Consider the following 15135-nt stretch of genomic DNA (forward strand, 5'->3'; position numbering starts at 1 on the left):
AATTTTAAGTTCATTCCACTCTATTTATCTTACTGTGATTGTTGTAGCCTACTCAAAATAGAAGTGGAAGCAAGCTGATTGAAGAGCAGAACTTCTGAAAATAACTCAAATTATTATAGTATAGATGTGATTTTATTTTTACCATATGTACACATTCCAGTGCTACCTTCAGCCTGCTGAGGAGCTACTGGTGTGAAGTGGTATAACTTACCTTTCTTATGAATAGTTCTTTTAAACACTTTCCCAAGGATGTGAAGTGCTTACAGAAGAGCACTTTGATTAGTCATTTTTGTTTGCTTGTTTTTGTTTTTTATTAAACATGCTGCTTTCTAAGAGAAGATAAGGTCATGAAATGCAGCTTTGTTTTAGATTTCAGTTTTTATGAGCAGAATTATCAGACATACTGCATGTCTTCAAACTTTAGACACATTTCAGTTCTGTTCTTCGTACTCCAAAAAACTGGGCCACAACTTTGAATAGCATTTTTTTTTATTACTAGTAAGTTATCACATCTTGCCTCAGCAGTATGGGTTGAAACAAGCAAGCAATTTATTCTTTAATCTCTGTGATTACTTGCAATTTTCTTAATCTCTTCAGTGATTTTTCTGTAAACAATTGGCAGAATTTCTTGAGTATTTAGTCAGCTGTGTAGTTTAAAAGTGAGATCTTCATTAAGGTACACTGTCTTTGGGTTTTGGGATGCTTTCGTAAGAGAGTGACTAAATGCAGCACTGACTTTTCAGTGTTCTGCAAGCATAGTACACTTTCTGTTTTGTGAAGAGATAATTCCATAGTCTGAGATGAGACTGTTTTTCGAAATGTTGAACAAATATGTATACTTTGATTTTAGTTTTAACAAAGGTGAAGAAAAAATTACTTTAATCTCTCTGTTCTTTATAGTTTTCAAATATATTTGCACAATTACCTGTTTTCCAAAATAAAACCAATTAAACGTCTGTTCACTTATGAAGTTATGTGAATGAGTTAATCAGATATTCACAAGAATGTTTTTCTGTGCAGAATCATTGGTAGTTGAACATATTAGATGAACATCATTAATGTAAATTTTTGTATTTTTATTATGCTTTTTAGTACTTCTGTATACATAAGGATGACTGCAACTGAATACAATAGAAGTTATATTTGCTATTTTTGCATTTGTTTTATTGAATAATGCTTTGCATGCTATTGCATGCTGCCCCTTTAATTTTTGCATTGACTGGTTTTAGTTAGGAGACTCTCATGCTAAGTCTGTCTTAAGTTGTTAAATTACTTTTTCAATTGTATTTCAGACTGATTAATTTGAGCAGGTGTTTTAAATCTTGTGTGTGATTATTGCTCATGTTTTACAAAAAGAGGTTGTTGTGCATCTCTTCAAATACTGATTCTTAGAGATGGCTAAAAATGTTGTAATAACTTATTCTGTTCTTTTGGGATTTTGTTTTTGTTTCTTTGTTTTTTAGGCAAACACAATCCTTCCTCATTCTCATAGCCATCACCTGCACTGCTTACCAACGCTAATGAATATGGCAGCATCTTTTGACATTGTGAAAGAGAAAAGACTGTAAGAATGCTAAGTTATACTTAGAAATTAAAATACGTACACATCCTTCCCTTCTCCCTATGACATGTATGTGCTGCAGTTGAGTTAAAATATACATTACCTGTTCCTTGGTGGTTGAAACCACTGCTATCTTTATTGCAGGAGGAGTGCATTTGGAAAAGCTCTTTGACATTTGTTAAAGAAATGTCATTTCCAGTGCATGATTCCAAAAATGCATTATATTTATGGTAATGATTCTGAGACTTAAAAATACACAAAGGAAGTTTTGGTGGTAGGTTTCAGAACGTATTTTGCATATATTGCTAGTTTTCTGGTTTGTTTTTTACACACAATTTTTCAGTAAGCTATTATTTGATCAAGCAACATCTTAAATACATTCTGTGTTGTACCTCTCTACTGGTTCAGCTGGCTTATTTGCCACAACTAAGCTTTGTAAACTAGGAATGCCTATGCTAAAATTTTTTCAATTGTTGTTTATCTATAGCTAATTATATAGTAGTTGGCCAAACTAAGGAATCGTTATTAGCATAAGTGAGAACAAAAATGTACTGTTGGCGTGGGGCTCTTTCTTAAATGCTTTTTTCCTCTATAGAAAATGGTCACTGTAACAATAGCAATTACACTAAAATTTCCATATGCTTTTGTTTGAAGCTTTCATTAAAATTTCAGTATGTTCCTTTCAATTCCATTTAAACACAAGCATGTATGAACAAAGATTTTTTTTTTTTTAATAACTTGCTGCTTCAGTATGGAGTATGCACTGAACATGTTGTTTAGCGTCATTAAGAACAACTGTGTGGCACTCCAAGGTAATCAAACATCTGACTTGAAACACATGATTAGCTTTTTATTCCTCTCTGAACTAGGAAAAAATGAATCTTGAAGCTTAAAAAATTATTTTTTCTAATAGTAAATTATATAAAATGTTCTGGTGGATCAGAGCATTACTCTTGCCATTCCTGATGTATGTAGCTTGTCAAATCAGTATTCTGATAAAGAGTTATAACTTCATATGTTTGTCTTTTGCTATGTTAAGTGATAAATTACAGAATTCTTTTCAAACTGCTATTACAAGTTCATAAATGCTGCTTGTGGATTGCTTCCCAGAAACTTTCTGGTATTCCCTGTTTTTTAATTGTGAAAAAGTTCCATGGAACTATAAGACTTTATGATATGTGAAAACACAATTATTTTACAAAGCCTTATTACTTTCTAGGCAAATATCTCAATTTATTGGGCTTAAACCACAGTGCAAGCCTCTCTCTGCTGCAAAAGATTGTGTCAGTAATGTCAAAAAGTCTTTTAATAGTGAATATTAATATAAAAATATGCTGAATGTAGTATAATAAAAAGAAATTTCATATAAACTTTGGTCAAACCATTTTTTTCTTTCTAAGTAATTAGTGGAACAAAGTGATTTTCTATCTGATAACTTCCTTCATATGGTGTTACACTTGGTCAAAGCTGTGGGAGGAGAGGAAGGTTGAAGGGCAGAAGGGATACGTTTGTGTATTCCTTGCAATTATTTCTTTCTTTGCTTTTTGGCATTTGTGGACAGATCTTAGGTACTTAGCAGATGTCTTGGGGTTTTTTTTTTGTATTTTTTTTTTTTTTTTTGGGGGGGGGGATGTTTTTGGTTTTTTTGGAAGAAAGATTTTGTAGATGTATGTGTTATATTTGGAAATCTAGGATTTGGTTTGTGCTCTGCTTTGTCTCGTACTCAAAAACTGTAAGCCCTGTTACTGATTAAACTTGTAATTTAGATGAGTGACCAAATTCAGATATTTGTTTGAAAATATGTAAAGTAAGATAAAGTTTCTGTATCCTATGTGAACTCTTGTTCTGAAGCATTTTAAAAATATCCTGCCTTTATGGAGAATAAAGGTAGACTTAGGTCTTCATTTTCAGATGTTCTTACTTGCTCAGCAGTTTTCTACTCGCACTGTTTTGTGAGTAACTGGTTCTGTCATTGTCCAATGTCTTTTCTATCACATCCTGTCTTTTTCTGGGAAAACTTATGTGCTATCACTCTGCTGTTTGCATATAAATCGTGGAGGATAGAATATACCCTCACTACCCTCTAGAAAAAGGAAGTTAAGAGAAGTACTCTGTTACTTGGAGCTGAGGCTAGCCCCCTGAACTTCACAGCACAACTTGATCTGCTGTGACATCTTACAAATACTTCTTCAGCTTAAATTTTGCAATCCTTTCACCTATGAAGTCTGAAAGATACCAGTATTCCCCCCCCCTTTCTTTCTTCAGAATTGCTTCTTTTTTATGAATTGAGCTATGCTTGTTTAACTCAAGATTTAGCAGTGGTGTTCTTTGTTTGGGTAACAATTGTCCAAAACTGATTATAGTATTTTTCTATTAGACGAGCAAGTGCTGCACTCAACTGCTTAAAACGCTTTCATGAGATGAAGAAAAGAGGACCTAAACCTTACAGCCTCCACTTAGACCATATTATTCAGAAAGCAATCTCAACCCACCAGAAAAGGGATCAATACCGTGTGCAGAAAGACATCTTTATTTTAAAGGTATTACCATTACTGATTTTTCAAACCAGTTTCACTTTGTATTTTAGAGATTTTGTGCTTTTTTTCCCCCCTTCCTTCTCATCTTTGCTTTCTTTAATTCAGTCATTTGTGATTCCTTTGTAGATTTTTTTTTTCATTTAATTTGTTTTCTAACTATATGTGGACTGAACTTTGTAGAATTTGAAATTATGATGGTTTTTAATGCTTTCTGGGCTCAATAGTAATCTCTTACTGCTAGATTATGATGGCAGTACCAAAATCATGCACTCTCAAATGCAAAAGGCCTTTCAGTGATTGTTACCTGAGCAAAATATCCAGTGACAAGACTGAAAAATGATGCAAGGAAGCTTACTATAGTTTTCCATGCCTGTATTACAGGACACAGAAGAAGCTCTTGTAATGAATCTTCGAGACAGCCAGGTTCTTAATCATAAAGAGAATCTTGAGTGGAATTGGAATCTGATAGGGACCATATTGAAGGTGAGCAAAGAAAGTACATGATTCTAGTTTTATGAAATTGTTTGAAAAAACAATTGTGTCCATTTCACATGTGAGCTTTGACTTTCTAATGCTAACACAGTATTACACCATGTAATTTGTTTTATTTCAGAAAATTAGGATGTCGTGGATTTTATCAATCATATGCAACCCCTTAACTGCACACACAAATACACCGTTAAACTGACAGATTTCTTAATGAGCTTAAATAGTTGTATATAACATTTTAGACACTCGCACACACTCACTTATAAAGTGAGATGCAATGATTTTAAAGCTACCTGTTGTGTTAGACTTTGCTTCAAACTAGATAGGAATACTTCCTCATTCAGTTTCGTAGCAGATTGGAATTTTCTTTTCTATTATATAATGCAAATTGAAGAGTAAGGTTGGAAGTGGGTTATAGATCAGACTTGGGATACAGAGCCTTGTTTGAAAACTTGATAGTGTGCAATCTCACTGTATATGTGTAGAACTAATACGAGTAGTCTGTTACGTCAAGTTCATTACAAAAATGAATTTGTCTTCATAAAATACTTAATAACTGGAAATATCTCCAAAAGGGAGGGCATCAGCTTCGTTCATTTCATCACTTTTAGAGGACTGTCTTTTTTTTTGCAGCAAAATTTATTACCAGTTAATATTCAGAATAATCTTAGATCATCTGAGCTTCTGTTATTCTGTACATCAAAACTATCCTCCTATTGTTGCCCACAAACAATTTTTCCTTACTATATTCTTCAGTATTATAAAGATGATAGAGTACAGAAGGGATTTATGGTAACAGACATAAGATTATATAAAGTTGTGTAAAGAAATATATTTCCGTATATGTTTTCTTAAGGCCTAGTAAACTTGAAGAGAAGAATTTGTCTAGTATAAATGGATAAACAGGTTTATGACATTAACTACTTTCTCTACCAAATTTCACTTACTTCTAGACTTTTTGCGTTGTTATTACTAGATTTACATTAATCATGGATACTTCTACTTTTGATTAAATACATTATCAAGAAACTACACTTCAGAATCTCACAGCTAATCTATATAGGACTTTGACAATGGATATTTTACATAATTGACCATTAAGAGATTCTTTTTCCCTTTTATGAAATCTAGAAATAGAAAAGCTTCTAGCTTTTCAAGCTGTCAGTTTCTGTGATATGTCAGATATTGCTGCATAAGTTTTCTAGTGACCTGTCAAACAGTTTTAAATGTCTCAAAATGAGAGACTTCTGTCTTTCAGAATGAGAAGTTCTTGTGCTTTCCGGTTAAAGTCTAACCACTTCCTTTGCTGTTAACATTATCTCAGTGCATGTTGATGTTGTACAGTTTATCAGAGTGGTCCATCTTTAGCCCCAGAATGAGCAGGATCCAGATTCTGATGTTCGGGCTTCATTATCTCATGTGGCACAGTATCTTCTACTGTTTCTCAGTCACAGCCTTATGGCCGTGGACCACTAGCTTTCCTGCCACCTTGCTACTTTACATCTTGTTTGGTCATATACAGCCTTTTTTTACTTGCTCAACTTGCTGTCTAAGCTGCAAGAAAAGCAGCAAAAGTGGCAGTGGTCGGGATGGAGGGATTCACTTTGTCTACTGGCTGTCGACAGTAGAGCCTCATACGCTGTCACGTGGATTCAGTGTTATCGGTCTGGTCGGCCTTACAACATTAGCTGTTGCCTACCTGTCTTAGAATACTTGTATACCAATTTGCAATGTAGAACTGTATTGCTTAGGTAGAAAAGAAAGATGTTTGATGCACTCTTTTCCACTGCTTCAAAGAAGATACTTACTAGTAGCAAAAAAAATAAATCCGAAGCCATAACGATAACAGCTGTAAAAACAGAAAAACTTGGTATGGAGAAAGGATAGATCCAGATACATCTGGCATAGGTTTATTTGATCTTATTTGAAACATCTTTCAAAGTATCAACAGAAGAACTTAAATAGCATTTTTAAAAGCAATATTTAAGTGAGCTGTAACAGAATAATGAGTATTTCGAAACTAACCTGATTAATAGTGAAAACAAGCAACAATTTCCCTTTCATATGAATATTAAAATTTGCTTTGTATTTGCAGGAGAGAAACTGAGCAAAATTGTTTATTTTTCATTAGCATGTCATAGTTTACTATTTTCATTAGAATTGTGGTTGTGTACGCATAGCATGTACCCAGCACTCCCTGTCCTCTAGAAAAAATAAAACAATTCTTGGAGCAAGAAGAGTGTGGGCTTTTCAATAAAATAATTTTTATAGGTAATATTAAAGGCAAGAGAACTTATACTTCTAATTATTAGGTGAATTTAACTACAGTAGAAATGAGTAAATTTTAGTGACTAATCAAGGACTGATGTACAAGTTTCATATAATGCTATATTTGCTGTTTTTCTAGTGGCCAAATGTAAATCTAAGGAACTATAAAGATGAACAATTGCACAGGTATGTAAAATTACATAGATGTCCTTTGAAGAAAGAAATTTGGAACAACTGGTTTTTAATATTGCAATAAACTCTTCCTTGGATATGTCACGTTTCTAAAACTTAATATATCGATAAACAGTAAAAATGAAATTTTAGATAACTAGGTTGCAATATTTGCTTTAAATAAACAGGTCTTTAAGATTCAGTGGGTTTTTTCTTTGCACAGATACCAATATATCTGTTCCCTAAACAAGAATTGTATCAGCTTTGCAAACACTCTATTTTAAACCTTCTAAAGTTTTATGTCTTCAATATTTCATATATTAGTGTTTCATATTAACATTTGCCAAATATTAGCAGGTTCATAGCTGTAAAGCTACACAGTTATAACTGGTATTAAAAAAAAAAGAAAAATGATATTTCTAGTTGCAGTTAATGGTGAGGGAAGCACATGTGATTTGGAAAAGCAAACAAAAACAACTTTGGTTCCTTTCACATCTCTTAATATTACAGCATTTTTCCATTTTTGTGCATTTGTGATAATTAGTTCTTGGATGTGACTTTTAACGTGCATTTTGGGAAACTGATCTGATTGTTTTGAAGAGTAGTTTGTAGGCATGGAAAGCTATTTCTCTGAATTTGTGAGGGAAAAAAAATAAAACTAAAATATACCCTGAAAGGCTCCACGCTGCTCCATCTTAAATTTTCACTAAAAAGTAATCAGGTTACTTCTATATAGTGTTCCCAGCATAAGTGGTGGTCCCATTGTAATCATAGTCATAATTTAATTTTGCATTTTTTTCTTGTTTTTTTCCTTATCTAATCATTAACTGCTAATCCGTACTATACTGTTAAGGATTATTTTCCAAATTCTCTGATTTATAACATTGCTTCTCTAAAGGAACATCTGCAAACCTGGCTGTGATGCACATGTGCACACACACTTACACGCATGCACGTTACTTCTTGGTTTTGTACACAAGCGTTGTTCAGTGGCTAAATGATTTAATGCTAAATAAACTTTGAAAACCTAGGATTCGATCAGTATACAGCAGTTTGCAGGTTGCATGCTTTAATGCAACCTGCATTTTAGGCTGTGAAATGCTCCTGTTTAATTATGACCAGTTATCTCTGACCACAAAATGTTTTTCACCCTTTTTTTGTGTTCTTTTGAAATGCAAAATATGTATCTTATTTTGTGCTTCCATTGGTTATTTTTACTGTTAGTGTCTTTGTTTATAATCTTATGGCTGTAGAAGTCAAATTCCAGATACTCTTAGTACAGGTCTTAATACCAATTAACTCAAAGGACAACTAGTTATTTCTAGCCTTCCTTAATTTTTAAGAGATGCAGTTATGAAGGGGTATGCAGGTACATGGGTGTGTATATATGCATCACTATATATGCACATATGTGCAAATATATATATACTTACACAAATATAAATATGCCAAAGTATATAATGCATATATTTACTAAAAACTCAAATATTTTTCATTTGACAAAATCTAAACAAGTCTTCAGTCTTTAAGTTGGTCCTGTGTTTGGACTTGGATAGTGGCCTACTCTTACTGCTTTTTCTAACAAAAGCAGTGCTTTAGTTAGGCTTTCTTATTACTTTAGCCTTTAAATAGATTTTGTTTTTTAAAGCAAGCCTGTGTTTATTTTTTGGTTAAGAATTGAGGGAGGGGAGAAATCCCTGTACTGAAGATATACTTCTGCAGTACAAAATTCAAGCCATATTGCTCAATGTGTTATCAAAATGTGTGAGTGAGTGTGACTGTGTTTGCAGTCATCTTGTTGTCAAACTGCTTAGATCAGGTGAATGAAAATGCTGTTACTAAAATAAAATATGACCTTTTCCTGGTAGAACATGAAAATGTATTTTCCACAGTAACAATCTCCAAAATAATGCTCTTTTTAAGCCTAGACAGTATAGTCTCTGAAACTCATCACAGGATGAATTATAACAGAATGAATTAGAAGCAGAAGAATGAGAAGGAAGGTATGGCTTCTAAGAGCATAGAGGTCTTGAGTTCCTTTGTGTGTTTCAAATCATGGCATAGGAAAGCCTTTATAACACACAGCACAGCTGCATTTCTTAAGTCTTCTAACTTTGAAAATTATTTACAGTGACCTAATTTACTGATAAAACATCTTTTGTACCAGCATCATTTTATACTGTTAGGGATTCCTTATCTTAATGAAAAATAACAACTTCTCTTTTACTTCTTGTAGGTTTGTAAGGAGACTGCTGTATTTTTACAAGCCTAGCAGTAAACTGTATGCCAACCTGGATCTGGACTATGCTAAGGCTAAGCAGCTCACTGTGGTGGGTTGTCAGTTTACTGAATTTCTTCTTGAATCAGAAGAGGTGAGAAGTTTTCAGCTGCAATACTGGAGATAGAATTAGTAATGCTGCATGCTGCTGCATGCCACTTAGAGAAAAATCTTAATTTTAAAAAAGACTTCTGTAGTAAAACTTCAAATGTTAAACTTAAATGATCAGCATAATTAAGAAATAGAGCTTAAAATCCTAAAGTATCGAAGTGAGAGACTGGGGAGGCTGCCATGTTTAAAGAGGGGTTTTATAGTAAGTACAATTTTATTAAATATAACTTATTTTTGCTATGTATATCCATCCTCCCTCCCTGCCTCTTCTTTTTTTCTCCTGTAATAATGATTTTTATACCTCAGACCAGAGGTCAAAATGTCATTAAATAATCATTTCCTTAGAAAGAATAGAATGGGTCCTAAGATGTCTGCAAGCTAAACTCATTTTATTTGCCTTGAGCCTTTTTCATTATTTTGAGTACTGTTTGTCAGCCAGAGCTTGTTTTGCATCTTTGTGTTTGTACATTTAGAGAAACTTTCAAGAATGCGGTTCAATAAAGAAAAGGGATCCAGTGCTACTACTTTTTTTTTTTTTTTTAGGATGGACAAAGTTACCTGGAGGAATTGGTTAAAGATATTGTACATTGGCTCAATTCATCATCAGGAATGAAACCTGAACGTAGTCTTCAAAATAATGGGTTACTAAATACCCTTAGTCAGCACTACTTTTTGTTTTTTGGTACTCTGTCTTGTCACCCTCATGGAGTGAAAATGCTTGAAAAATGTAATGTGTTTCAGTGGTGAGTGTTATTCTTCAGTTTGAATTGTGCTTACAGGTATTAATCCTTATAAAACTTGTAAACTGTGCGAAAGGATCACTCTCTATAAAGATGAAAAATTTTTAATCCTGTTAATTTTGAACTGGAGGTTACTATTTTTTTTTTTCCTCATTTGAAGAGCTTTTTTTAGCCTTTTGTGACACAAACATCTGTATCTTTTCTGTAGCTAAATTCTTTCTGTTTCCCACCTAACTGATGGAAATCAGTATCAGGGAGGATGATATTTTACTGAAATACAAGAAACTGGCAGGTATCATCCTATGTGTGAAATATGACGGTGTGTTGTATCTAAACTTCAGTCCAATATATTTAAGTGAAGCTCTAGAGTTCAAAACTTTGTTCCAATACTATGCTTTAAGAGTAAAATGGCTGAAAATTTGAGTACCTGTTTCCAATTCTTGTTTATTTTAAATAAAGTAAGTTTTAAGAAAAAAAAATTATGGTTTACTGAAGTACTCCATTTTTTTAATGCCATTTGCATTGCTTATCAGAATGCAGATTTTTTTTTTTTTTTTTTTTTTACTGGCTACAGAACAAATCATTTTTGAATTAAATTTGGACCGTTAATATGGCTAAGCTATGTCAAGCTCTACACACAATGCTTTACAGGGAAGAAATGTTTACAAAGCTTCATGAGCATGTATTTTTGTATTCATAAACACTAATTCAATCTTCTCATCAAAATTGTTACAGTTTTAAGGAATGTTAGTTTGGATGTCCTGTTCCCTACTGCCCTTACTGTTCAGGGTATTATTCTACTCCCCCTAAGTCACTCCATTTTACATGAGAATTTATTTTGTGTTCCTCTGCATTTATAAAAATACAAGGCTAATTCAGAATACTTCCTTTTAAATTTAAATTGTTGATTGAATAAATAATGAATGGGTTCAAATACTAATATTTTCTTTTTCCCTCCCACACAGTCTTCTTAATCTTTGTTCTTTGAAGAACCAGGATCACTTATTAAAACTGACTGTTTCTAGTTTGGATTACAGCAGAGATGGGTTAGCAAGAGTCATCCTTTCTAAAATTCTAACAGCAGCTACTGATGTAAGTTCCAATCAATTTACATTCCATGGCTATTTGCAATTAGACATGAATTTTGTTCAAGACGTGTGATTTTATTTTGAAAATATGTAATACTTAGGCTTTTATTTTTGTATTTAGAGAAATGAAACTCCTACTCATGCAGCTTTAGAACTTGTTGTGGTCTTTACACCTTGTATTGCATTTGTGCTCAAGACACTGTCATTCAAACAGGTTTCTGTTATATATGCGAGGGGTTAAAGTCTTTAAATGCATGCACCGAATGTAAATGTATACTTAGTTTACATTTAGTGCATGCAAATAATGTTATTTTCTAGATTCGTAGACATCCTAAATCAGTAGTGAGGGCATTGCTTTCACAAGAAGAATGTGTGTTTCTAACATTAATATACCTTGTAGTGATAGATACTGTCCTGATAATGATTAAGACTCAGGAGAAGCTGTAGTTCTTAGAATGAGGGGAAACAGGCACTGCGATTGGTGCTTCTGAATCAGAGGTGGTACGTACGAAAAATACAAAACCTATGTAGCCACAGGAAAGGAAGCTACTGAACCTTTAAGAAAAGAGAAATCATTCAGGTATTATGTAGTAGGCAAGCAAGCATTGATGTCAGATGAATTAGAAATAAGTTGCCATCTAAATGGGAAAAAGATTTTCAGTAATATGGGGATAGCTGTTCCTCCCTCAACTGAACGAGGCAGAATATATACTAGAGTGAATGCAAGAGGACATAAAGTAGACACTAGCTTTAAGTATGTCTCTATTTGGGAAGAGGAGAAGGGGAGAAAATCAAGCATATTTCTCTGAAGCTACTAAGAATGTAATGATTGTTACAGCATAAAGAGTCTGAAAGTAGTGGAGATAGTTGGAGTTGAAAGAATGACTCTTCTTTTAGTGTGGGTGAAATTCTGTACTGACTAAACTTTTAAATATTTTTTTGGCGTTCTTTCTCCATAGGTGTGATATGCCTTGTTTGAGCAGGCAAATAGAAAATAACACATAGTGAGGACACATCTCTGTATTTATTAGCTTCTAAGCTTCTGTTAGGTGATTGCCAGTTAAGAGCAGTTTACATAGTGACATTTAATTTAACTGTTTCTGTTGTGTCAATAGATACCACGAGCAATTTTTTCTCTCATAAGAGGCTATACAAGGGAAATCAGCACACCAGCATTTCATTTGCTTTCAGATGCAACCAGTGAACAATTAGAAATAGCTCTAGGCATGCTGTAATAATTTCTTCAAAACCTATAGTAGGACTATGTGCAGCTCAGCTGTATGAGCAATGAGTAGCAAACACTTCTTGTCTTTTGGATAGAGGTGAGATGGGCTTCGTTCTCCAGCACTCTGTAGAGCCCCCAGATTTACCGACTTCGGTGCCAGCCAGTTCAGTATTCTGAAAAGGATCATAGATCATGATTTAAAGATTTTTAATAATGGTATTTAATGCCAACCCTTAACAGATGAAGTCCATAGAAAAAGTTAAGAGACATTCTACAGGTTCAGGAACTTAGGAACCTAAATTTTACAGCTCAAACCGAAGTAATTAAAGGTAGAGATGTTCCTTGCCAGACACACTGATACTTTGTCATGTCTGTGATGTTTTAAGGTCTCAGTATGTGGTATGGCTTCTGAGTTCTAATGTTTCATTTTTCTAAGTCTCGCATTTGATGTGTGGATCTAGGAGTGTTGCTTAGAGAAGCATCTGAGATTACATAAAGCAGTTAGTTTGAGCAATATTTTGAAATACAAGGATAGAAATAATTATGGTATGTCGCCTCAAGCACCTAATGCTGACTGATTCTCTAAGTGAAAGTGTAGCCTGGCTTTTACTGATTTGGGTCAACAGTCCTACGTATCAGCACTAGTTGCGACATAAACTGTAGTAGGTCTCTTAACAGTAGAGATCTCCAGGCTGAGATCTGTTGCAACTTAACTACTAGCTAGATTTTAATACCGCATCTAGTTGCAGTGGATGAATTGTACTCTGATTCTGTACCCTGCAGTACCATGAGAATCCTGTCAATATTAACGAAGAAATTTAAAATAACAAATTTAAGAAATACCAAAAAATGAAAGCTGCTTTGTTTATCAGAAATGTATGTGAATCTTTTACTATCAGGGTAACAGAAAAGAAGGAAAAGGCACTACTTGAACTTATTTGAAAATAAAACGTAGAGCTTGATTTCCTATATGGTATCTCTTGAATGCTATGGGGTGGATAAAACTGTTTCAGGGCATTTTGTTTCCTGAGCTAGTTAACCTGCTTGGGATTCTTAGAATTCATGAGGAAATATCTTGTAACTTTGATCTAAAAGAGAAAACCACAAAGAGAATGGACTATGTCAACAGCAGGAGTGAATCTACATGTGCGTTAGGCACAGATGACTTTTGTACCTTCATAAAATTTATTTACTTCCTTTTTGAAATTCTTTTCCTGCTTATGTGTGCTCATTCCAATATATTTTTGTTGTGGAACATGACCTGTGGAGATTCTAAGGAGAAAATTGAATTCTATTAAAAAGTTCTCTTGGAGAAAATGCCCTTGTTAGTGTTTCTATTGGGCACATACACCAGTGCCCCGATAGAAGATTGAAGTGTGAAAAAAACATTCCAAACTATAAGCCTTTTCTTATTAATCTGGTATTAACTGTGTTTTGGTGGTACTTCTGAACTATTGTAATTGACACAACAGCAGATCTCTTTCAGAAATTAAAATAGTCATGTGAAATGACAGGAGTAGTCAATTCCAAGTTTAATGAGATACTGGAAAGAGTACTGAGACAGTTAACCATGGGCTGTTTCATTGACTGATGAGTAATTTGGAAGTACATTTGTTTAGATATTAGTATCTGCTATTTCCTCAATTCTTATGATCCGAAATTCTCAATACTGTTGTCACCAGCAAAATAAAATGTAGTCCTTTGTTATTTGTCAGGTGTGATGGGGGGGAGGGAGAGAAGGCAGCTTACTGCAGTTTATACTCACTCATTGCTCTGTCCCATAAGGAAGATATATTTTTAAGTATTAATATAGGTCACGTTCTATCACCTTAAACAAGTGAATTATTAAATAATGAACATGCAATTGAGTTCAAGTAAGGCACTCACAGGCCCTCCCACCTTCCCTTTTGAATGATTTCTGATGAGAACCTGATGGGATACACAGAGTCTATATAGGAAATAGCAAGAAAATGCCTATGGAAGGAGTTGTATCAATTTATAATCTGGAAGACAGATTTTGATATTAATCTATATATTGTATCTGGCTTCTAAATTCTACTTAAAGGAAAAAAAATGCATGGAACTAGATATAACTTCTAAAAAACTATGTTTGTAGGGAAAAAAAAAGATAATTTTCTTCAAAAATTTTGATTTCCTGAGATTTGTTTTAATGAAATATCTTATTACTAGCTCCTGGTCATTTGAAGAGCTGACATTGCTCTTATTTGGGGGCCTCAAACACCTTTTACAGCCACTCAGAGCTGTAAGGTAGGTGTGTTCTCCATTTGTTAATGAGTGTCTCAGTAAAATGAGTCACTTCCACATTAGAAGGAGAGAGGGGCGTTTTGGGGTGACTATATGCAACAAAAACATAGAGCAACATCTTTGATCAGTGAAGCAGAAGCCTTTCCTAACATGCCTTCTGATGTGCTCTGGTGACTCACGCTGAAGCAAGTTAGTGCTGCCTCAGCTGCCTTTCTACCAGTTCATGATAGAAACAGCAGAATAGGCAGTGTCATCTTCTCAACTGCTGCAGTTCATAACCTAACATTTTATCTTAAACCTTCACAGGTGGCTAAAGGGGTAGACATGTCTTAGGTCTTCTAGCATCTGTGCTGAACTGTATGTAATCAGCTGAACCTGCTGACGTCTCACTTGCTTTATCAC

The 15135-nt window shown here is 33.9% G+C and overlaps 1 protein-coding gene across 3 annotated transcripts in view; it reads left to right on the forward strand.

Annotated features, from left to right (window-relative positions):
• RICTOR (RPTOR independent companion of MTOR complex 2) overlaps positions 1-15135 on the forward strand; it is an 88874-nt gene that overhangs the window by 51767 nt on the left and 21972 nt on the right. For all 3 annotated transcript variants that reach the window (XM_062599424.1, XM_062599426.1, XM_062599425.1), the window contains 7 exons: positions 1464-1564; positions 3939-4101; positions 4480-4581; positions 6995-7041; positions 9263-9398; positions 9959-10158; positions 11121-11247. In XM_062599424.1, the coding sequence (XP_062455408.1) occupies positions 1464-1564; positions 3939-4101; positions 4480-4581; positions 6995-7041; positions 9263-9398; positions 9959-10158; positions 11121-11247 (876 nt within the window). The remainder of the gene's footprint in view (positions 1-1463; positions 1565-3938; positions 4102-4479; positions 4582-6994; positions 7042-9262; positions 9399-9958; positions 10159-11120; positions 11248-15135) is intronic.

The sequence above is a fragment of the Rhea pennata genome, chromosome Z (genome assembly GCF_028389875.1).
Source record: "Rhea pennata isolate bPtePen1 chromosome Z, bPtePen1.pri, whole genome shotgun sequence".
Lineage (NCBI taxonomy): Eukaryota > Metazoa > Chordata > Aves > Rheiformes > Rheidae > Rhea > Rhea pennata.